Below are 24,908 nucleotides of genomic sequence, written 5' to 3' on the forward strand. Positions count from 1 at the left end.
CCTATCAATATTTTAAAAAGGCAAACTTTTCAAACACTTTGACAGTAATATCTTGAGGTTATCAGGTATAAATACTTGGATTATGCAATAAAATGTCTGTGTATTTTTTCTTCATGCGCCACATCTTATACACATCCTGCCTGATTCTCGGACGGAGAATTACTTAAAAAGTTAAATTGAAAATGAACGTAAAAATGATGAAAAGATGTCAACCTCAAATGCCTTTTGAGTTTTTCTTTCTTTTTATTGCCGTGTCTTTCATTTAATTCTTACCCCAGAACGCATGTTTCTGGAAACGTTAAGGCCAGCACCGTCCTACTGGTTATGAAAATGCATCATATCACTAAAGAATACGCATGTATGTACAAACATAATTTGAGCAGGGAACGAAGGTATAAACAAGTATTTGGTCAACATCTGGCTATAATCATTACTCTAATACGAAATTAGGCTTTGTCTATGTGGGACAAAGTTATTTTATTCAATATTCATCTCAATGTTGTTATATCGCTGATGTCTCGACCATTGGGATTATGTGAGACTTCTTTTAATAAATGCTGGGTTTCGGCATTTAAATGGCATTACTTCATAAATGTATACGTGATTTACACAAACTAGGATTTTAATGTCTTAAAATTATCAATGTCGCAGTACAACCAATTTCGTTACTCGATGAGTCATGATTGTGAGTATTGATATTTGCAAAAAATATAAAGCTTGAAATTATTAACTGTCTGATAAAGCTTTTTGTTATGTTATAAAATTTGAAATGCTTAATATTAGAAATTTAACGACCATATCATAGCTTTAACCATCTGTTTGCTAAAATTCAGAAGCACTGCTGACGTTGTTGGAAGCCCAAATAGTTTGTTCCGTAAGTAGAATAATTATCGTTTTTCTCCGGAGAAAAAGGTAACGCTTCGCAAAATTAATATTTCATTCAATTTTCAATATTTCCAATCCATTGTTATCTCACTTTATAATGATTTAAACAAGAAAATAGTTATCTACAACAATACATATACTTTGTATCATCATTAATATATCTAAATGTTCTAAACGCTTAAAAGATTTTTGGCCCAACAATTTAAATAGTCAATGCATTGTCCGTTCCCTCTTTCATATCTCTAGTTAATATTCAAATGTGCGATTTACCAGAAAATTTGAAGTTAACCCTAGTAAAGTAAAGTATCGATAATGATAATATATTAAGTCTCCGAGCTGTCATGTAAGACAAAATCTTGCTGTAGAACGATCCATCGATTGACAACTAGTCTTTGTTAGTTATTATTGGTTTATTAGAAATACTAACTGAATGGTACTAACGAGAAGTCCAATTCATTTATTATGTGATATCCATTAACTCCAGTTGTTGTAAAAAGACTAAGAAAGATAATTAACCCTTTAAATTTGTGACAAATTCTAGATGTATTGGAGCTTTTTTAAAATGAATTATATACGAAAATGTTGATATTAATGTATGCGTAGATTTATTAAGTTAGAAGTGGCTGAAAATCATGAAATAAACTGCATTTAAAATATATGTTAACACGGGTTGAAATATGGATTTTATTGAACATAGAGTCATCCAAGAACTTTACAATATTTCTGATGAAGTGTTGGAGCAGACGATACGTGATCATAAGGATATAGAAGTTTCTGTAGAACTTCTTATAGTGTTTGCGGTTTTATATGGATTTATTGCAATAGGGGCAATTGTTGGTAATATACTTGTCATCATTGTCGTGGCAACAAAGAAAAACATGCATACGGTGACAAACACTCTTGTAGCAAACCTTGCTTTGTCAGACGTCACTCTCGGAATGTTTACCATACCTTTTCAATTTCATGCTACAATATTACAAAGATGGACAGTAGCTGAATTTTTATGTAAAGTGGCTCCGTTCGTGAAAGACGTATCTGTTAATGTTAGTGTCTTATCCCTCACAGTTATAGCGTTGGATAGATATATTGCTGTCATATTTCCACTAAAAGCTGGAATCCAGAAAAGAACTGCCTTTGTAGTATTTATTTTTATATGGGTTCTAAGTATCGCGTCAGCGATTCCAGAAGCGTTGTATTTTAAAATTGGAATAGCTTATGTCTCTACTGACTCGCATTTTGTGTCAAAAAAAATCTGCAATTTGAAATTTCCGTCGCATAAATTTCTGACATTCCATGCCATTTACTTGGCTCTTACTCAGTATATAGTCCCACTAACTATTATAACATTTTCTTATGTGCGGATCACCGTCAGAGTTTGGGGAAGTCAATTACCAGGAATCTCAGACAAAACGAATACAGCCAGAAGGAGTAGTTTAAGAACTGCCAACAGACGGAAGGTAAGACTGTCGTTTTATAAAAGCATATTTTATACATGTACTGTTATTACATTTTTTTAAAAATCATTACGTTAGATTATGCATTCTTTTCTTCGACAAGATATGCTTAAATCATGGTGAAATTAACTGTACGTGCCTTTTTCTTTGGAATGCAAGTAAATACGTTCAATTTTACAAAAAAGGTGATAATCCAACCAGTATGATTTAAAACAATGTTTTTGTTATAACGGTATGAATTTGTGTTCGATTATATTCGAAGTTTTTGTTAATACAGTTCTTATCAATTCAATTTTGAACGCGAGCTCTCTCTCAGCATAACAAGGACAATGTAGGTCTTTTTTCTTACGCATTAGGAAACGATAACCGAACGCTTGTATGGACCATCGGAATATCAATTTACCCTCGAGTAAGGTTTTATCGTTATTTAATGAGGCTTTGCAGAGTTAAAATATCATATCTTAAATCTAAGAATGCCACTCAGGCATGATGAAAGCTAACGTTTGATTGTCATTCTCCCTGTGAGCCTCTTTTTTGTCATAAACAATAGTAAACTGCATTTTTCTAATTACTTGGAGAAACTTTCTTATCTCTTTGAAAAAATGAATGGTGAACAATAATAAATGTCTACTTAACTATAGAATATGCAATTGAACGCAACATTTCTTTTATTAAAAAGCAAAGGGATATTTTTTTCCAATATGAACGTAGAGTGATTTATTATTATTATTATTATGAACAATATACATTAATATACTTGTTACAACATTGTGCTTTCAAAATAAATCTTACTCTGGATACGTGCTCTTAGATATAACTCTTTAAAGAAAAGGAATAGAACCAAAACACATTAAAATGCTCGAATATACAAGGCAAAAACAATACATATGTTTGTTTCCTGTTGTCATTAGGTCGTGATTTTAATTTATATTTATTAATATTAAAAACGTTAGAATAAGCGCACTTAGAAATTTCCAATGATTAATCAACTCCTTAAGTAAAAATGCTCTTGTAGGTATACATGCAATATGTCAGCAGCTGTGAGTCCATTTTGGTCGGGTCAAAGAAAAAACACATATTGTTGACATGAATACATGTACAGGACACTTATTATTTTGTTTGTAAAGTTGAAAGTAGTTTTGCTTCTATAGTCTCATATTTAAGTTTTCCCCTCCTCTCCATTTATTATTTTTAGATGTCATGGGTCTCAAAACGTTTCGTAATCCTAGTCTTCCCTCGTTATTTGACTTTTCACCGATAAATTCATCATCCGTTAAAAAGACTTGATTGGTAATAATTGTAAATAAATGATTTTCAGACTGACGATTCTTAGATTACAGGAAAGGCTGATATAGTTTTGACACTCATTGACCCACTGAAAACTTTCATTCGTTTCAAAATTAAAGTCCTTATGGCCTTCAACCACTCTGAAAAAGAATAAATGTCTTCTCGTTTTATCCATTTTCTTGCATAGTCCTCTACGCCATCCATAAGACCTTTAAAGTTATAATTTCAATTTATGGAGCGTGGTTCACTGTAATTGGGACCTTTAGAAAGGATATTACGCAGAGATTTGTTTATGATGATGGTTAAATCTCCCATAACAACGTGACCATAAGGACCATATTTGAATGCAGTCTTTGCAAGAAACGTCAGGTGGTTTAGTCTTGAAGAACTCAATCTCGAGGTTCTGCAATAGCCTTTTATAATTGAAAATTTTGAATGCAATGAGTGAAGTATAGAAACATGAAATAATTGGTATGGATTTGTCTTTGAAATATGGGGGAATTTTGTTGGTAACGTTTTTTTGTGATGGAGGATGTTAGCCATATTAATTGCATCTATACCTTTGTTGACAAAGGTAGTGGAAGAAATGATCGTTTTTCTTCATCTTGCCTTTTCACACACACTGGTTTAAAGAGTGAAAACCAATATCCAAAACGATGGCAATAAGTCTGTATAATAATGAAGTGGGTCCGAAACAGGAGTGTCAATACTTGTTTTGTAAAGGGAGTGTAGTAGAGTGAGAGGTATAGAATAAGGTTTGGTTCTAATGTGATGACGTCCAAGAGGTTTTTGTATGAAAGGAAGGAGACCATCTATGGAGACATCATGTAACGTAGGTGACGTATAGTGGCGATGGTCATGACTCCTTTCCCGTCTAGAATTTTTGTCAAATAAATGCATCCCATTTATGCTATTGTTATATTGGATTGAAAGCTTTCCTATAATTTTGATGTTATCATTGCATCCATAAGGTATTGCAGCGCCTAGTCTGCGTATCCAGTACTCCTCTCTTTAAAACAGAAATTAACATGTGGCTTTTCATATAAACCTTGTTCTTAGGAATATAGAATGAACTGTAGAAATCAAAGTTTAGGGAAATAACCCTATAATTGACACTAAAAATACAAAAGAAACTATTGGATGTTATATAATGATTATCTAATATAAGCAGATTGAAATGAATGATAATACGTTTCATCATATTAATACCCTAAACAAATTTATGATAAAAATCAAAATGTGCAGCCTTTTTAAGTATATCACATAGTACAAGAATTTGCATGATTCTTACAAGGGAAAACTATGGCTTCGGATTCAATGTCTGGACTATCTGGCACATAATTGTTTTTGCAATCATACTACTGTAATAACATTTTATTCGAAAAATATTTTAAACAATGTAAAAAAAATACAAGAATACCAAACACATAAATATTGCAATTACGGTGTTCTTTACACGTGTTTGAACAATATCTCAATTGACGCATTATAATCAAATACAAATTACTATTTCTAGAAATGAAATTGTTTCAGCTCCATATAACCAAAGGGGAATCTATAGAAAACTCTACTCATAAAATTATCAAAGTTCGTACCCTATATCCAAATGCATTCATGACATGAAGTCGCATTCATATTTTGAAGAGAGTTCAACAAGTTTCATCTGTGTTTAAATACTACAAACTGAGTCACTGTTTTGATAAGTAGCCGTTGTTTATCGTTTATACCTACTTTATCATAAAGGCATGTGTATGGTTCTATTTTAGATTACAAAATGTTAGATAATCTAGCACTTGACATTTGTAAGTGTTATCAATTCACCAAACATATATACAAGTTGCCCCTTTTGGGTGTGTATTTTGTCGACTGACAATTTATATGAGCAATTTTGGAGATAAAATAATAAAAAAATATTGGGAAATTACAGTAATTAGTACAATAGCAAAATAAGACTTATGTTTCACGGACGAGGGACATCACAACATGTTTTAATTTTATTTTAAAGCCAAAGCGTAATAAGACACCATATTTTTGTGTAAAATTGTCATCTTGTCACCGGCTGGTATTGCAAATAATATTCTTAAATAAAATATTGTGATAATGATACCTGTTCACTTTGCTTAAATGCCTTATATGAAACTTGATAGAACCTCTTAGTGCTAGGTTTGGTTACATCTTATTATTGCTGTTTTCTTTTGTTTTGTTTTGTTTTGTTTTGTTTTTGGCATTTTTTCTTTTTTTTTCTTTTTTTTAAATTACATTTTTTTTTTTGCTGCTTTTTTTGGTGTTTTTTTTTTTTTTTTTTTTTTGTGTATGCAAATTATCGTTGGATTAAGTCTGTGCACAGCATATTTAAATTTGCAATGTATATTTGAGAGTCTTTTTGTAAGAGAATATTCAAGGAACCATGATTCTGGTAGAAATTAAAATAATGTAATCTAGGAACAAAGACCAGACATGGAAAATAGGCAATCACGACAAAGAACATAAAGTTACTGAAATAATAAGCACAAAGTAACAAAAGTAAATGAGCAACTCGAACTCCAATCAAAATCAGGGAATATTGACTGGGTGCATCGGTAGGGTAAGCGTTCACTGCTTTTATAAAATCATCCGCCGAGTTCTTATAAAAAGTCAAGTCCGTGGTAGCCGAAAGGGAAAATGAATACAATAACACGTTGGACATATCAGTCTACATGGTGCAGATGGATACACTGTAGCAATAGATTAATCTATGCCTTTGCTTGTGGATTACAAATACCATAGGTAATTCATCAGCCCATTAATCATACTCACCGAATTACTCATAAAAAATGTCAAGTCTGGGGAAAGATGCAGGAGGATAGGAAAACTATGAACGGTTTTTATAGTGCAGATGGATACACCATGACTATACAAATAATTGATGGCTTCAGTCTTGTAGTAGATAACCTTATTCCAAATGGAGCTTTACACAAATGTTTAGTACCATAGAATTGACAATCGCTTAACATTGAATCTTCATTTCGACGATTGCACTTAATACAAGATTCGGTGCTAGATTAAGCTTTCTTTGTGTATTTCGATGTTGATTTCTTGCATACTTCCTGTATACACTTTTTTAAATACATCTTCCTACGCCTTTGCTCTTCTACTGCTGATGAGAGGTTACACCTTGAAACACGTGTATTTTATACCGAAATGGAGAATTATGATATGACTAGTTTAATTGTAATCAACAAATTTTATGAAGTGACGTTAATCGTAATCTTTAATGTTAGTTATATTTTGAACTAATTTTGTGTATTTGCACATTTAGAGGTGTATTATAATAATATGACGGGCATTCAAATCTATTATACTCATTGCATGGTCGACGAGTTGACCAAATATGAGTTGCACCCACAAAAACATTCATTTCTTCTTTCATAAGATATCATCTAGTTTTTAAGCAACAGTCCGCAATATAAACAATATTTGAACATCATTTATGAGTTATCTACTAAGAGTAATCAAGGAAACCAAGGTTATGGCGGTAATCAAAAGAATGTAATCCAGGGACAAAGACCAGACATGGAAAACAGACATACACAACAAAGAACATAAAGTAACTAAAATCATACATACAAAGTAACAAAAGTAAATGAGCAACTCAGACTCCACTAAAACCTGGGAGCATGGACCAGGTGCACCGAGTAGGGTAAGCGTCCTCTGCTTTTCTAGAAACACCCGCCGAGGAAAGGAAAACTATGACCCGTTGAATAAATCAGTTTTCATGGTGCTGATGGATACACCATAACGATCCACGAGTTCATGATGACGACCATAAAACTTCTGTAGTGATGATTTCAATCTTGTAGCAATATAGCAAGTAAAGGAACACAATTTTTCCCATTGGAATGCCGACCGTTTGTTAAAAAGCACGTCCACCAGACCAGATTAAAAATTCCAGCATTTTGTAAACATCTTCCTCTGTATATTTGGAAGATGATTTGGAATTATTTCTTACAAAGTATAAGGAATTTCTACCATAAACTTTATATTTGTATCTAGGTGTACCATTTTTATTTTTTTGAAAAACAAAAAGTTGTGTCATACAATATTTACATGGAAGTTTTTCACATGAGACATAAAGTTTAAACATGCATGTCAAAATACGACATTTACATGGAGAGATTATTAATTGGAGTTGTAGTTTTGAAGGAGAGACTTTGGAAATAGAATTACCATTTACATTGCAAAATATGTTTTATTTAATTTTGAAATAATAACACATTGAAGAAAACACAAAATAAATAAAATTTCATTTGAAAATGTAAATATGATGGTGAAAGAAAACTATAATAATTATATTAGAAAGAAAAAATTATCATTAGGGAAGTGGGCGTTTTCTATGGCGAAAAGGTATGGGGAAAATGACGATAGGGGACTGGTATATTGTTTAAATACGAAAAAGTTTACACCACTTAAGAGAATAATTTTTGTAAATTATCTTTTTAAAATCAGCATAATTCAAAGAATATGACTCATTGCTTTAACTCCGAGAAAAAGAAAAGGTTCGTCGATTATAATTAAATAGGGCGATACACCTATATGGCATATGCAGCTCGGCTAAACATATATCTAATTTCCCGTATGTCACGAAATAATGAATATTCAGATTAAGAATGCTTTCTCTAGCATGAATTTACATTGAAAATTGTTTGATTTCAGGGGTCAACTTGTCCTTATGCCACGCTGTCCATTATCCTTGCGGTCCGTTAGTTCCGTCCATATATTGTTGTATTCATACCGCTTACTAGTTGATGGATTGATTTCAAATTTGGTATGTGGCTCAATGAGGATAAGTCATATAATGCAATCGATTTTGGGTACTATCCGATATCAACTTTCTTTGTTGTGGGACTTTGCCCCAATGAAGTGTACAGAAAAGTTTCTAACATAGACAGTATTATTAATAAATTGACTGGCCTTGGTAAGTCATTTTGCTGTCAATATTCATTTTGCCTTCGACTAAGGCTAGAGAAATTTGTCAACATTTTATTCACTATCACTTTTCCTTTGGACAATGTCTTTTATATAAGAAATTATTGTATAAGTAAATGATTCAGGGATTTACAGCCGTGTCAAATGAAATATTATCTGAAAATTACACTGCTACACGCTCTTAAATAAGACATTTGTCAATTCTAACCGAAACGGAATATGAGATTGATATCAATGATTGTTAGCTAGAATCGGCTTCTCCATCGCAACAGGTCTCCATGTCTGTCGTAAGTATCCTAGCAATCAGAAACCAGAACCCAATTAGAACAAAAATAACTAAAAAAAACATTTTCATAATTATACCAATGTCCCTTTAAACAGGGTTCAAATGTTCCTAATATAATCAAAGATTTTCTATCAAAGGTTCATAAATCTTAAATGTGTTCCCTACCGTTGCACCTGGTCAATGCTCCCAGTTTTTAGTGGTTTCAGAGTTGCTCATTTAATTTTGTCAGTTTGTATATATTATTTTGGTTATTTGATGTGTTTTCCTGTGTATGCTTGTTTTCCATGTCTGCTTTTTGTCCCTGAATCACATTCTTTTGATTTCCGCTATTATATTGGTTCCCTTGATTACTCTCAGGTAGAATCGCACTTAATAATACGGGTAAATTTAAGAAATGTTATTATATAAATATATAAATACTAAACATTTAGTAGTAAATAATACGCACGAAAATTTATATATTATGTTTCACTTCATTTTAGTGGCATATCATCTGGAAAATTATAGATTAGATTTATACAAATATAATGGTTCAGCTAAATCTATAAGAAAAAGGTATGTTAGTTTCAAAGTGAATTGTTTCGACCGTTATTTAACATCCTGATCTGTATATATTATCACCTGTTCGAAACTATGCAATTTCCTTTCAGCTATATTGCAGAGATTGAAGTTGTACGGTTCGTTACTTTTATATGTTATCTGGCTGCTTCATTTAACGGAATAGACGCAATACGTTGCGGTTACATAATATATTATTAGCAATTATCAGTACAGCTTTTGAATGGCATCAACTACAACTTACAGATTCTTGCAATTAATATTTTTTTTCTAATACAGAAATGATATTTAAAAGATAACTAAATATTTATGTTCTTAGATCCTGAATAATGTTCTATCTTAGTTTTATTACATACGATTGCTACTGTAGGTTGTCAGATGCATAAACTGTTTGCATAAAGAAATTTGTAGTAAGATACTAATGACTTTAAATTGATTGATAGAGGTTTTATGGTGTATATAAAAAAAATCAAACCTTTATATTTACGCGCTAGTCGGATTTTATTACACTGCTCGCAACACCAGACAGAAAGCATGTCACCTTTCAATTAAAGGTCAGTCTCTGCATGAATGAGCTAGTGAGTGATACAGTAATCAAAGGAACAAATATTCTAGCGGAAACTAAACGAACGCAATCTAGGCAAACACAACAAAGGACATAAAACTGGGAGCATGGCCCAGGTGTACAAGTAGGGTAAGTGTCCTCTGCTTGTCAAGAAACAGCGGCCGAAACATGGTCCAAAAAGTAATTTGACTATTTGCACCATCAGGATCACGGACAAAAGACAAGAAATCAAATCTAACTTTGCTAATTTGAATCATAATTTCATTGAATTGCACTGAAAAAGAACATTTCAAGTGCTTATAACTTTGTCAAAAACCGCTTTTTTCCTAGCTATTCATTGAAAATTTTCCGTTGATGCAAAAACAAAATAATAAAAATAATGAAATTGTATTGTCAGATCAATGGGTTTTTGACATGCATGTTTGCCATTTTCCCCATTTTGCCATATTCTTACAAAAACTAACACTTTATGATTTACTGTACCTTGCAATTCAACGGTCAAGTAGTCATCGAATTTCCTTTCGTGTTATTTCTACCTCTTTAATTGATAAAAGAAAGCGTCTGCTTTTTTCACCTATACTTAGATATAGATAAGAAATGAAAAATATAAACATTAAGACAAAGTGATGACTTTTCATTCAGAATCGTCAACGTTCCTTTCATCTGTTGCAACATCTCTGCAGTACCTGTTTATTGAGTTTTCATACATTATGCCAGAGCTTGCCGAAACTACCAAGACTTCTTGTATCGCGCTAGACGTCTTACAATTAGGCCTCTGGAACCGGGTTATGTTGCTAAAAGATTGAAGTCAACACTACAGAAGTTTTATGGTCGTCATCATGAACTCGAGTATTGCTACGGTGTATTCATCTGCACCTTGAAAACTGATTTGTGTCATAGTTTTCCTTTCCTCTTTCGTCTACCCTGGACTTAACATTTTATGAGCAACTCTGCGGGTGTTTCTAAAGAAGCAGAGGACGCTTACCATACCGGTGCACCTGGTCAATGCTCCCATTTGCCCATTTACTATTGTTACTTTTTTGTGTTTAATTTTAGTTACTTTATGTTCTTTCTTGTGTTTGTCTGTTTTCAATGTCTAGTCTTTGTCCCTGTGTTACATTCTTTTGATGTTCACTAGAATCTTGGTTTCCATGATTACTCTTCCAAATGTCTGTATCAAAAATGAAGTTATAATTATGTGTATGTTTAGAACTCTGTTTTTTTTTCAAAATTCGAAGAAAATTTCAGTATGTCTAAAGGTAGAAAATATTACTTGTTCACAACCTTAAACAAACAAAGGGATATTACAAGTCTTTCATGATGTCTTTCTTGAAGTATGGCCAACTGGATATTGAAATTTAACAAGTTTCCCTTCTTCATCATGTGACAAACGAGACTATCTGACATACTAAGTAAGCCACCATTCCATGACCTTTGAAATATTGTTTTGATAGCATACCGAATATATCATTTCTAACATATTTGCCAACATATCATATACGAGAGGTGTTGTATTTGATGTTTTGAACAGTTTTCAAAGCATTTATTGTCTCAATAAAGCTGGCTGTAATTATGTAGATATGTTTCTCTAATTCAAAGCCTAACTTCTCTTGACTAGTTGTTGATAATCCCTCATGTTATTTTCTCATTCCCGGCAGAATTTCATTGTTACGTCAGTTAACAAGTCGTATTGCATTTTTAATGTTACACACAAATGTTGAAATAGTGTTTTCATAGTACAACTTCTGGATTATCTGAATCAGCATGTCTCTATTTATAAATTACAGTATATTTAGCCCTGGTAAAAGTGTGTTAAAAACCTTCACTGAAAACTAGTATATAATTATGCATTAATTAAGCATTGTTTGTTATTTGTTATGACTACTCAAAAATCTCAATTAAAAATGTTAGGCATATTTGTTTAATGTTTTCAATACCTTTTTATATATATATTTGGAAAACCTTTATTATATGTGAGAGAACAATGTAAATTACGTAAAAGCAATAAAATATAAACCAGGAGTCATGAGATCCCTATGCCCCTTAATACAAATTGAGTGTACAACACCAGGTATTCAGTGACATTGTAAACTTTTTTACTAAAGTAAAACTACAATGTCCTCTTTTCAAATATACACTGACTTTGGAATTCAAATAAACCTTTATATGACCATGATATTTGTTAATCTTAGTAAAATGCCTACTTATTCGTTATTCCTCTTAAACACTCTTATTACCAAATGACAATACAGATACATTCCGTATGAATTTTTAGAAGAAACAAATGGATACTTCTCCAATTCTGTTCAATATCAATACTGGACCTAAGTAAACATAAATACATTCACATGAAATAGTTAGTATTGATTATTACTTTTTATGAGCAACTCGGCGGCTGAAAAAAAACATGCTTCCAGTGTTTAGTGGAGTCCGAGTTACACATTTACTTTTGTTACTTTGTATGTGTTATTTCAGTTATTTTATTTTCTTTTCTGTTTGTCCGTTTTCCCTATCTGGCCTTTGTAGCTGAAAATTATTCTGTTGATTTCCGCTAAAAAATTGGTTCGCTTAATTTCTCATACAGAAACATAATGCAGAGTCAAAACATTTGCCCATCCACCTTTCCAAGGTTATCAAGAAGACAACATGATCCCCTAAACAAAACATTTCCAAACCTCGAACAATTCTAGTCTTGTAATCTTATAAATGTGGTTTATATAGTATTTTAGCTCCACCAATAATAAGAAAAGAAACTAAAAGTTGCAGGAGGCAGAATATTTCTTAGCAGCACCAGATATAGATATATTACTCATATGTCTATCATATGTGACAGCTTAGCTTGCTAATCAACAGTTGTGCATTCAGCTTGATTTGCTGACAAGACTTTCAGACGTAATTTTACTTTTAAGACAGTTAAAATGGATTTGTGCACTGAGTTTGAATATTTCAGGTGAAAAGAAGCAATGTAATACACCCCCTATTACTCATCGAAACTAATTTTACCTCTAAAACTGATCATTAGAAAAGGTCTGACTGGAACTTATTTTATTTTTCAGGTCGTGAAGATGTTAATAGTAGTAGTTTGTCTTTTTGCCGTGTGTTGGCTGCCTTTACAGACTTACAATGTACTCATGCCTTACTTTGCTGAAGAAATCAATTCGTAAGTATTGTGAAAAAAATTATTCTCAATCATCTTAAGGAGTTTATCTTCTGTTATGGTAGTGTCGCATATGACTATTTTGAATTTTGAAAAAAGACGGTGTTGGAAGTTGTAAAGGGTCTGTCTCTGTACGTATGAAGCAGGCTTTGGATGAAATATTGTAAGAAGAAAAAAACATTTTAAAGTATAATTTGACAATCTGCATTATCAGAGGCAAGAAAAATGTTTGATTTTCAGTAACATTTGACAAAATGAATAATAATTTTATTGCAATGCAATAAAAAAGGAACATTTCAAGGGCAGTAAACTCTATCAAAAATCTTATTTTTTCCTCATTTTTTTTCCTACTTTGTAAGAAATAATTCAAAATCATCTTCCAAATATGCAGAAAAAGATGTTTACAAAATTCTGGAATTTTTAATCGACAACATATTTGTCTAGTGTGGTGGACGTGATTTTCAACAAATGGTCGGCATTCCAATGGGAACAAATTGTGGTCCTTTACTTGCTGACCTATCTTGCCACTCTTATGAGGCTGATTTGATAGCTGATCTGATCAGAAAGAAAGAATATCGTTTGGCTAGATCCTTTAATCTCAGTTTCCGCTATATAGATGACGTATTATCTTTAAACAATCCTAATTTCGGGGATGTGATACATCGCATCTACTCAAAAGAACTTGAGATAAAGGATACTACAGATACTGTAAAATCCGCCTCACATCTTGACCTACACTTAGAAATCGATGGTAAAGGAAAACTATCGACCAAACTTTACGACAAACGTGATGACTTTTCATTCAGAAATGTCAACTTTCCTTTCATCTGTGGCAACATCCCTTCGGCTCCTGCGTATGGAGTGTTCATATCACAACTCATACGTTATGCCAGAGCTTGTCGAAACTACGCAGACATTTTTTATCGCGCTATAATTCTAACAAATAGGCTTCTGGATCAAGGTTATGTTCCTACAAGATTGAAGTCATCACTACAGAAGTTTTATAGTCGTCATCATGAACTCGTGGATCGTTATGGTGTATCCATCTGCACCATGAAAAATTATTTATTCAACTGGTCATAGTTTTCCTTTCCTCGTTTGTCTACCCCGGACTTGACTTTTAATGAGCAACTCGGCGGTTGTTTCTAGAAAAGCAGAGGACGCTTACCCTACTCGGTGCACCTGGTCCATGCTCCTAGTTTTTAGTGGAGTCCGAGTTGCTCATTTACTTTTGTTACTTTACTTTATGTTCTTTGTTGTGTATGTCTGTTTTCCATGTCTGGTCTTTGTTCCTGGATTACATTCTTCTGATTACCCTATAACCTTGTTTCCCTTGATTACGCTTTTCTAATAATTGATTTAAATATTTCTGAATAAATCCAATGATGCAGAGATCAAATGATGACATTTTCACACAGAAAAAAAACATCCTTTATTGAAAAATATTGATTTATATGTTTCTGATTCTCCCCATTTTTTCTTTTACTGTATTCGATACAGTGAAACCTATCTTAATAAAACCCTTTTGGACGTCAAAATGTGTTGGATTTTACCGATGTTCATTAAACATGGTTTAATCATATACGAGGTACTACTTTAAACAATCTTGTTTTGCTTTCTCACGGTTCAGTATAGTCCAATCTTGTCTTGCTTTCTCACGGTTCAGTATAGACCGGTTTCTTTTTAATATGATTTGCATAATTTGTACCCATTATATACTGACAAACATGTTTTTATTACATTTCCATCCATGATTCATAGCATTCCAGCAAATTTTACTGTGTAATGGTTAATTACAGTATATTTTATGTCTTTTTCTCAGCATAAATTGAAAATGAATGTTGTTTCTTAATAAATATGCTCATTTCAAGGGCTTTGAACAGATATTTTAGCAACAGATAATTTAAACTAAGTATCTGTTACCAACCGTTATGTCTCGTTTATCATTATTTTATATTGAGGTTTGATTACGGATGATAACTTGCATTACCAGCCTAAAGATAGTTAAGTAAAAGGCTAAAGGCCCAAATTGCAAAGATTTATTATTGAAATGATTACAAGAGTTTAGTCATGGCTAACTGGCAAACAAATAATTTCTAAGAGTACACATTTTATTTCAGGACAGTTGCTACCTTTTCAACTTTTGTTCTACTTGTTCTAAAAATTGGGAACATTTCTTATATTTCGATTTCAAATTACTCGATTCCACATATCACGATTGGTCTCGTTAACAAGATTTTTTGTCATGTTTTGGAGTTATTTGAACCGCAGACTGCGGACAAATCGCTGTTAACAACGTCATAGTAAATAACCTGGTTTGCCCAATTACAGACAGACAATCAGAAATTATGATACACATAAAAATACATTAGGTAACTCTATCAAAGCCAATATCAGTTCCAGTACTTGTGCAGTTTAATCTTTTTTTTTTTTGGGGGGGGGGGTTTAAAAGAATTTTGCTAACACCACAATGATGTTTTGTAGTACCAAAATGTTTTAATTCGGTCATAAAAGTATTTCCAATTTTTTGCAACCAATGAATCAGTTTTTCAGGAAACATGATTCCTCTTAAATTCCTCCTATATTCTAATCTTCGTATTCGTGAAAAATTATACTTTTGTCGGGTAACCATTGATATATAATCTTTCCTGTCTATAACAGACCATATTGTGGCCACATTGACATCTTTCGAATTTTTCGTTCTTAGTTCTGATGTGTATATTCATAATCATGATAATCGCATTGCAAACGTAATTTAGTATTGTGGATGATAATGAATTTTTTGTAAAACGAATTTTATGAATAGCGACAGGTGATGTAAAATACAAAATAAAAAAGAATGAAACATGACCATAATTGTGCCTTAAAATAAATGAAATGAAATTTCCATTTTAAACATTTTTCTTATGTTAATATTCTATTGTCCATACTCACCCCCCACCCCGCAATAAATTTTCACTTTTACTTTTTCTCGCCCAAAAAAGTTCTGCACGACCAGTCATCGATCCGTAAAACAACAGTGATTGTTTCCCGTTTATCACCATTTGTCTACTGTTTGGTTAATATATTTTTTCGGATTTTTTTTACATATTTTCATTAATTATATAGACATAGATTGTAGATTTCCTTTATAAACGTGAATTTATATAATTGAATACATTCTAAGTGAATTTTGTTTTAAGTGTAAGTATTTGTAAGAATCAGACAAAATGGGAAAAATCAGAAATTTGCATGACAAAAACCCACCGATCTGACAATATAATTTCACTTAAGGATGCTTTCCCTATTTGAAAAGACCATTATTTGATCCCTGCATCATTGGATTTGCTAAGAATTTTTTTTTCAATAGAATGTTAGAAAATGAGGTTTTAGGCAGAGTTTTCAGCCCTTTACATGTTCGTTTTCATTGTATTTCTATGAAATCGCAACTCAATTGTCCAGCATGATATGGAAAATATTGTCTGTTTTCCTTGATTCTGATGGTGCAAATAGTCAAATCACACTATCAAAATTACCGTTTTTTATACTATGTTATACGTACTGCCTGATTCTTACTGGGACAGACACTTAGTAAATTCAAGGAAAAATCATCATCTTTATCAAGGGTTATCAAGGGAACAGAGGTTCTAAAATCAACCATTATTTTAAATAACATAACTACAATCAGAACGGTCAGCGGTGATCGATAACGGCAGCGATCAATCAACTATGGGTCATCGGTAAGTTTATCAGTTCCACAATTCAAATGTTTGAATGGGATGACAAGCCCTTCTTCGTGATTTTGATGTGTGTGTTGGCATATCAAAATCTAACTCATAGTATGTCCTATCAAACGCATATGTTCGTTTGATAGAACATTCTCGTCTTAACAAAAATACGTCAAATTTACTTTACAAAGTTAAACTACAATACATCAATCAATAAAAAGAGAGTAATAAATTATTCCCATTGGTTTTCCATTGTTTTATTACTCTATTACAAATTTAATGTGTTGTTGAATTTTTTTTTAAAGGAAATTAAAAATTTAAATAATTTAAAAAAAACAATTAGTACTATTCACTATTGAAGAATTAATGTGTCGTCCTTATTCTCCATCCCCTACGTCTTAGAATTAATAATTGTCCTTTTTAATGACTATTAATATTCAATGTCAGATTCAAAAGTACCAACCATGTAGTTTACAGAAATTTTTGGTAATCTTTACACGAGTTGTAACAGCAACAATGGAACCAAATTCTTGTGAAGTTCAAGATTTGAATTTTAAACAAGAAGTACGTAATTACCATAATGTGTAAGAATCGGGCAAAGGGTGCCACATCATTTCCCGAATTTGGAATTTTTTGCCTCAAATATATTCAATACATCTAGAAAACAACAAAAAAGCTGTTATAATTAATCCTGAAGTATCCGTGACGTAGATATATTTTGACTGTTTATTTAGGAAACAGAGGCGAAAATTTGACCTATCATTATCTTAAAAAGGCAAACTTTACAATCATTTTGATACTAATTTCTGGAGGTTATGAGGTATAAATTTTGGGAGAGTGCAAACAAATCTCTTAGTTTTTTTTTCATTCTTATACAAATGTTGCCCAATCTGTAGACAGTGAAGTATTTTACACTAGCAATTGTTGTGGCTAAAAATAAAAAAAATTAGCTTGCAATAAATATCTACGAAAAGTCATTCTACGATATTTGTGACAGAATACTTTTTTGAACGATGAAAAGAAATAACATCCATTGCCTGCTAAATATATTATTCCAATAAAAAAATGGGTTTTGTTATGATAAGAAAAAATTAGACTGCCAGTTGGGAATTGTACGCTCAGTTTTATTTTTGCAATTTCTATGATAAATCTTATTTTGAGTACTTTTTAAGAAGCAACCCCATATAATGTATTGTGATTTAAATTCAGACACAACATCCTCTGATTCAATGTAACATTTTGTTATCATCTTTCAGACAGACTTTTGGATTGTTACTGCTACGCCATTTACCCTTTTTTATGATGATCTACATTTTAATTTTTGATAGTAAAATTAAATAACAAGTAATGACTTTTTTTTTCAATCTCAATGCCGGTGGAGCAGTAGTGTGCATTGCGTGATTGCGATATTTTAATCATACCCAGAAAATACGTAACAATCATTCCCGAATGATGCTTTTCCATGAAAATAATAGTTTTTGGACGACGTGTCCCATAGCGGTAATAAAGAATACAAAACTGAAGGATAACAGTATCGAATAGCATTTAATGTTTTTTTTTTATACACGTTCAATAAAAGTATCCTTAGCAGTTTCCAATTTTCCAATTATTTGTTTTCAGACTCCAGCTTCTAATCCAGTTTTCCCTTAATACCAAAGATTGTGAAGTATGCAAGTATAAAAGAATTGCCGAATTTTTAGTTTGAGTTCAGTGATTTATCATTCGTGAAAGCTACCGTAGACAATAAATGAAATAAATAAATATAATGACTGCACAAGTTTACTCCCAGTTTCAAAATCGTTGTCATATACCAACACAAGATTTTATGATAGGTTATACTGCATAATCTTGCACCAATAATTTGCCTTGCGAAGAAATATTTTCCATGAAATTTATTGATAAGTAATTTCTTCTAAACGAATGCTGTATGCCTTTACGTAATGAACCATCTAGACAAATATTTGCATCAATATATTTCCTCGATTTTCCTTAACCACTAGGTGTATATATAGGGAGAAAAGTACATATTTCTGATTTAATATCCAATGAGACTATGATTGCTTTTAATAGATAACATAAGCAAAGTTTTCAATAGGGTCTTGGCTTCTTATAATATACATGTGATGAAATTGTAAGTTTTACGTGTCAGTTATTACTTGTATTACAATTACATCACACTAGATATATCTTGTGCAAGAAGTAGAATGTTCTCATCGAACCGAAGCAATGAATTTGTCTTTGATTTTGCTTTCCAATGTTTTTTAAAAGTACCATATTATTGTTGAACTATTACATTGAACCCAAAATGTATTTAAGGAATGACTGTTATATGTTTTCCGGTCTATGAGGAAATAACCTTAATCACGTGGTGCACCCTAAAAACCCTACGTAGAAGGTTATTTTCAAGTGTGCGCCACGGACATTGCGGTTATTTCAAATAGACCAAAACAAACAGTCATTCCTTATAATTCCATTCAAGTTTCAAAATTTAAGGAGTAAATCAGCAAAAAGGTTGATGACGTCACAGACATATTACAAAATTTGGTCTATGATATAATGAACATTTTTTTCATCCAATCAGAAATCGTGTTACATTTTAAATTAAATTATAAGTTTGTAAACAAAAGTCCACAATAAAGCGTTTCAGATATGAATCAAAGGTAAGATGAAAAATGTTACTTTGACGTCAAAGGAGAGACGAACACAACTTTGTAAGTTTTACCAGTGATCAAATCCTTTCAGACTGTTAGGGGTTATCATTGTCGAAATGATGTCACGATTTGGTTTATAAACTAGGAATTTTGTATGAAGTAAACTTCTCATTCTATGGTTAATTCTCATTCTATTCTTACATCAACAAACTGTAGTAGCATTCTATATACATGTTATCAATGTTATTGAGATCGTATATAACGACAAAGTCGATATTGGTTGCATTTTACTTCATAAATTTGTCACAATAACTCCAAATACCGATCGATTGAACCGTTTAACATCCAGGTATATTAGTCTTCTAAGTGTCGTACAAAATTCAAATAAAAAATGGTTAAGAAATCAGCTATATTTATTATTTTTTTGTTTGTTTGTTTGTTTGTTTGTTTGTTTGGTTTTTTTTTTTTTGGTTTTTTGTTTTTTGTTTTTTGTTTTTTTTTCTTTCTTTCTTTCCATTGTTCTTGAAACAGCTAATGACCAAGTTTGAGAAATTTAACATATAAATATATATATATATTTTTTTCATTTCAGATTCCCGTACATTAACATCATTTGGTTATGTGCAAATTGGTTGGCAATGAGCAACGCCTGTCTAAACCCATTTATTTATGGCTTGTTGAATGTAAGTTGATTTTTAAAAAAGCCCATTACGAACATAGTTTGTATTGCAATATGCGTCGCGTCTGATGTAAGTTTATGTAAGTTCTTACTTTCTTTGGAAAGAAGGTCAACCGAGTCCTAGTCAGACTTCATCGTCTTATTTTGTTACCAAAAGAGTATGGCCAATTTGAAAATGGTTTGAGTCACGTTGTCATGGTTTAACAACCTTTTTATCCGATGCAATTAACATTTGGTTTGTCCCAGTTTTGTTTACTCAGTGTATGTAATTGATGACTTTGTTTCATTCCCGCAATGCAATCATGCAAATTTTAAATTACCTTAAAATCTTAGCACTGTGTGCACAGAGCATGAAATAAACGTCGTCATCCTTTGGTCACAAAAATGGAACAAGCAAAAAATCTAAGAAACAAACAAATAAACAACTCTTCCAAAATTGATGTTGAAGTTCGGTCTTCTTTAGACTTTTTTTTTGTTGTTCAAATTTCGTGTTTTGGTACTCTTAATTGTACATATATCATCCATCACCGTTTTGTTCATTTGTAAGATTTTGAGAACATATTCTGCATGTAAGTAGAGTGCTGCGTTCATTAGACTGTTCATTTTGACGAGGAAACATGGTCGGAATAAGCTGATACCATTGAATTGAATCCTCCGTCATTGACAACTTTTTAAAATCGTTCTTCCAAATATTATTATGAGCCTTACCATTATAAAGAAATTGGAATTTTTAAATTCTTTCGTTACTTCTTTGCGCAGTTGTTGTCTATTTAAGGTAATGTTATAATACTATCATTAGATATATCTAAAATGTAAATGTACGAACTGTAGAGTTGCAATTATCTTAGTTTTCATTGACAGAATGTCACTAGTATCGTGTAGATCAGATGTTGATAATCAAATCTACCTGGACGTTATAATGAATATACTGTTGTACTTTTTAAGTATTATTCTGTGTAAGAATCGGGCAATGCGTGGCACATCATTTTTCTCAATTTATTCTTTTTGTCTTAAATATATATATTTTATTCATCAAAAAAAGCTTCTTAAATTTAACCTGAATGTACCATCTGTGATGTATATATTTTTGACTGCTTAAATTAAAAAGGTGTGGGAAATGCAAAAAAAAATGTATTTTTCTATATGCCACACCTTACACACATTGTGTCTGGTTCTTATACAGTGTAGTTCTTTAAATTGCAAATCATAAACCATGTGATATATATTGGCAATAAATGGTCTTGATAGGTCGTGCAAAAAAAAAAATTCTTATATGTATACATAAGTATACAACAGATGGATATTTATCATCAGTTGTACGTCTTACTCCTCATATGTGAATGACTGGATCACTTATTTCTTTTTGCAAGACTTGGAATCTTTAATCGTTCATCAATTTGTTTCATTCTATAGTCATTTGAATCCGTCATACCACAGTAGGACCAGTGATCTTGTATTTAGTTATCGGCTTCATTTAGCACAAACATTAATCTACTATATATTGGTTTTCTTTAATTCGTTCATTTCAGGAGAGGTTCAAAAAAGAGTTCAAGGATTTGTTTCAGTCATGTATAAGATGTTGTAGAGGACGACAAAGATATGTTAATAAGTATAACCATGCCGCTATCACTCTTAAACCCAGTTTACGGTCCACAATAAGGACAGAATTTTAGCAGCAAGAAATTTTAAAATTTCTTAGATTTTTTTTTTTTTTATCACTGTTAAATCTGTCGAAACCGAACCCCTCGGGGAGGTAGATCTAGGGTAAGGGACATTACTCTTAAAAGTAATGATATGTTTGTATCATATTCAATTTCACTAAAGCCTTTCAAGTTTTTGTTTGAAACAGAATGAAATCTGCCAAAGTTACTTTGATGCTTACCTGAGATTGTCGTATTATGCTGAATACAAACGTTCCAATGATTTGTAAGAGTTGCGTTCCTTTCCTAAGGTCTGAAATATTTGTTCCGTTTTGAGTTCACTCTGATTCCAAATACATTTTATCTAACAGGAAGGAATTAATTAAATGTCTGATATAGATTAATCAGTATTTGGTTTAGAAGGTTGTATTGTAATAATCTTAATTTTTAACGCTTTTGACGCTTCGGCATATTTTTCGCCGATATTTAAGACTGATTGCAATTTTTTTTTTATTTCGAATGGCAACTACACATGTATCATAGTCAATATACACCATCATGTATTCCATTTGTTGTTATCCATCAATCAATCAATATTTGGTGTTAAATGTATTTTAGATATCTTTATAAAAAGCTCATTTTCTGACATTCAACTATATACAATGTATGTCGAATTGTTAAAACATAGAAAAATATTACCCTATATAATATTGTATTTGTTCGTATTGCACACCATATTGAAAAATCCCTCGAGCAATACATACCCTCAACAAAGGTTGAGATGGGCGATTTGTGGTACATACTTAAAACAATAGCGAAATAGAATTCGCAACAAACATATATAAATACATGTATGTGTAAAATAGTAAAATTGACCCTCGGAAGGGTCTAACACATAAGGAATAAAATAGTATTCATAATCATAAATATCGGATATGAAAGGGGACCCATTTAATATGAAGGCCTTGAGACTTCCTGTTTTGAATCGTTTTCATATATTTAATGTTCTTACTTATATTTTTACAAATTCATTAAATGTCAATCTTTGTAAAAATCAGATAGTAGGAATAATTTGTTATGAAATAAATTATCACCTTGACAGTTTCTACCGTCAAAGTCAAGGGATAAAGGCAAGATTGTCAACTTCACCTTGGTGCAAACAGTTCATATAATTGCACTGCAAATACACATTTCACGGCAGAAAACACCTATATTTCAACATTTCAGTGATAAATGTCTTACAATTTGTCATTATAAATAGTAAAAACATCCTTTAGTGAAATTAAAGATGGGTTGTTGTATGTATGTTTCAAGTACTTTTTTCGTTTTGTCTGATTGTTACAAAGATTAGTATTCTGATATTACTGCCAGATGGATGGTCAAATGTCTGTTTTAATAAGAAATCATGCATCAAGGTAACTTTTTGCTTCAGCTTGATGGATGCATCATTATGGTATACTAAGGTTCAACAGTTTCTAACGTAGCACTAATGCACTGAACATTGCATGCAATTTACTTATATAAAATGATTGATAATGTGACAATACGTTTGCTCAATTACCATCCATTTAATTAGGCGCCTACACCAGACCATTCAAACTCTTTAAAACTATATTACTTTACAAAATATATGGAATATTATTCACGTACGAACCAGGCTGGCTATTTTCACAGCACAGAGAAAATTTTATCCAACCATTTCTTAAAGCTGCAGTAGCTGACAAATTTGTACAGTTTTGATTCTACTGAATTTTGCTTATTCAATGAAATATGCTTGTAGTAATTCAATTGAAGCAATAAATTTCGATAGTACCTACAGAATATTGCGCAAACAATGTATTTTTTTGTATTAGAAAAGATCGATAGCTCGGATCTAATTATTGTTTGCCATTACTTCCCATGATAGCCGACAGGATATTCACCTGTGTTCAAAATACTTAATGCCTATTAAAAAAAATATTACAATAACGAATACACACGTAAGCACGTGCCTTGTTTTCATTTCGTTCCATATTCTTCTTGATAAGTTTTTAAATCATGAAATAATGACCATATTTTGGACACACTATATCACAATAGGTAAATTTCAAAAGGATCCTTGCGTTATATTCGAACCTCTTTTCATTTACGGTTTTGATGTCAGCAAGAATATGTGTTTTCTTAAGTGTATGACTCAGAATATGTTCTAAAGTTCCTTAACGAATCTCCTAAATTATAAAAAAAAAATAACAACAGTCAAAGAATTATTTTCCTTCATTTTGAAAGTATGCAATGATTTTTTTTTTTTTTTTTTTTTTTTTTTTTGGAATTTGGTTCATTCTTGCTATTTCAGATAATTACAAGTAAAAACGCATCTTTCAGAAAACAAAAGATTGTGATCTTAAATGAATGATTTTTTTATATGGCATGTACCACTCACTTCCTGTGTTTTTCATAGACTCTCTTTTTCAACATAAATAGTGTATGTTTGATTTACTTGGAAGCAGCACATACATGTATATTGTATCAGTCTTTATATTAAACTATGAATGTAACCAATTAGCTTTTTTTATTTCGTATTATAGATACATGGCCACTCGTAAAATGCAAAACCAAATGTGTACACATAATCATGTAAAAAAGATTTGTCCAAAGAGGGATAGCTGATGTTACAGGTAGCAAACACCATACATTATTCAAACTTTCTTGTACCTTCTTGGCATAACTAAATATAAGATTGCTGCTTTCTAAACTGTGCACAAAAGATTACACTTTACGAATTAGAAAAGCTAAATATGACATGTAAATTCAATTGATTTTCTTGAAAAAATAATTAAGCCCTGTATAATATGTTTTTTTCTTCTCGTGGTTAAAGTTTATAATATTTCCATTTTTTCTGTAATTTACTGTATTTGGAGTAAGAAGTTGCCTTTAAAATATTCTCTTCGGTAGATTGGGTTGGTATGTGCAAAATTGAACATGAAATAAAAAGATAATGAATTAAACTGCGATAGTGATTTCTTTAATTTTAGAACTGAGACGAGACGAATCATGGCATACATTTCAAAAAGTTTATATAGAATATACACAGCGAC

The 24,908-nt window shown here is 31.6% G+C and overlaps 1 protein-coding gene across 1 annotated transcript; it reads left to right on the forward strand.

The window, feature by feature from the left end:
• The first annotated feature begins 532 nt into the window (after window positions 1–532).
• On the forward strand, window positions 533–24,595 carry LOC148620459 (substance-P receptor-like). The gene is made up of 4 exons (XM_088581355.1): window positions 533–2,342; window positions 13,057–13,160; window positions 20,108–20,198; window positions 21,724–24,595. Exons 1-4 carry the CDS (start codon window positions 1,563–1,565, stop codon window positions 21,865–21,867), a joined length of 1,119 nt encoding a protein of 372 aa, XP_088437481.1. The 5' UTR covers window positions 533–1,562; the 3' UTR covers window positions 21,868–24,595.
• Window positions 24,596–24,908: the final 313 nt, after the last annotated feature.

This window comes from Perna viridis, chromosome 4 (assembly GCF_037379345.1).
Source record: "Perna viridis isolate PV_CMFRI_1.1 ecotype Kerala chromosome 4, ASM3737934v1, whole genome shotgun sequence".
NCBI classification, from domain to species: Eukaryota; Metazoa; Mollusca; class Bivalvia; order Mytilida; family Mytilidae; genus Perna; species Perna viridis.

Bases quoted from the DNA above. Each gene is read 5' to 3' on its own strand.
- LOC148620459 (XM_088581355.1), top strand. From the start codon at position 1,563: ATGGATTTTATTGAACATAGAGTCATCCAAGAACTTTACAATATTTCT. The intron at 2,343-13,056 runs GTAAGACTGTCG...TTTATTTTTCAG, and splicing joins GAACTGCCAACAGACGGAAG to GTCGTGAAGATGTTAATAGT. The intron at 13,161-20,107 runs GTAAGTATTGTG...TTTTCATTTCAG, and splicing joins TTTGCTGAAGAAATCAATTC to ATTCCCGTACATTAACATCA.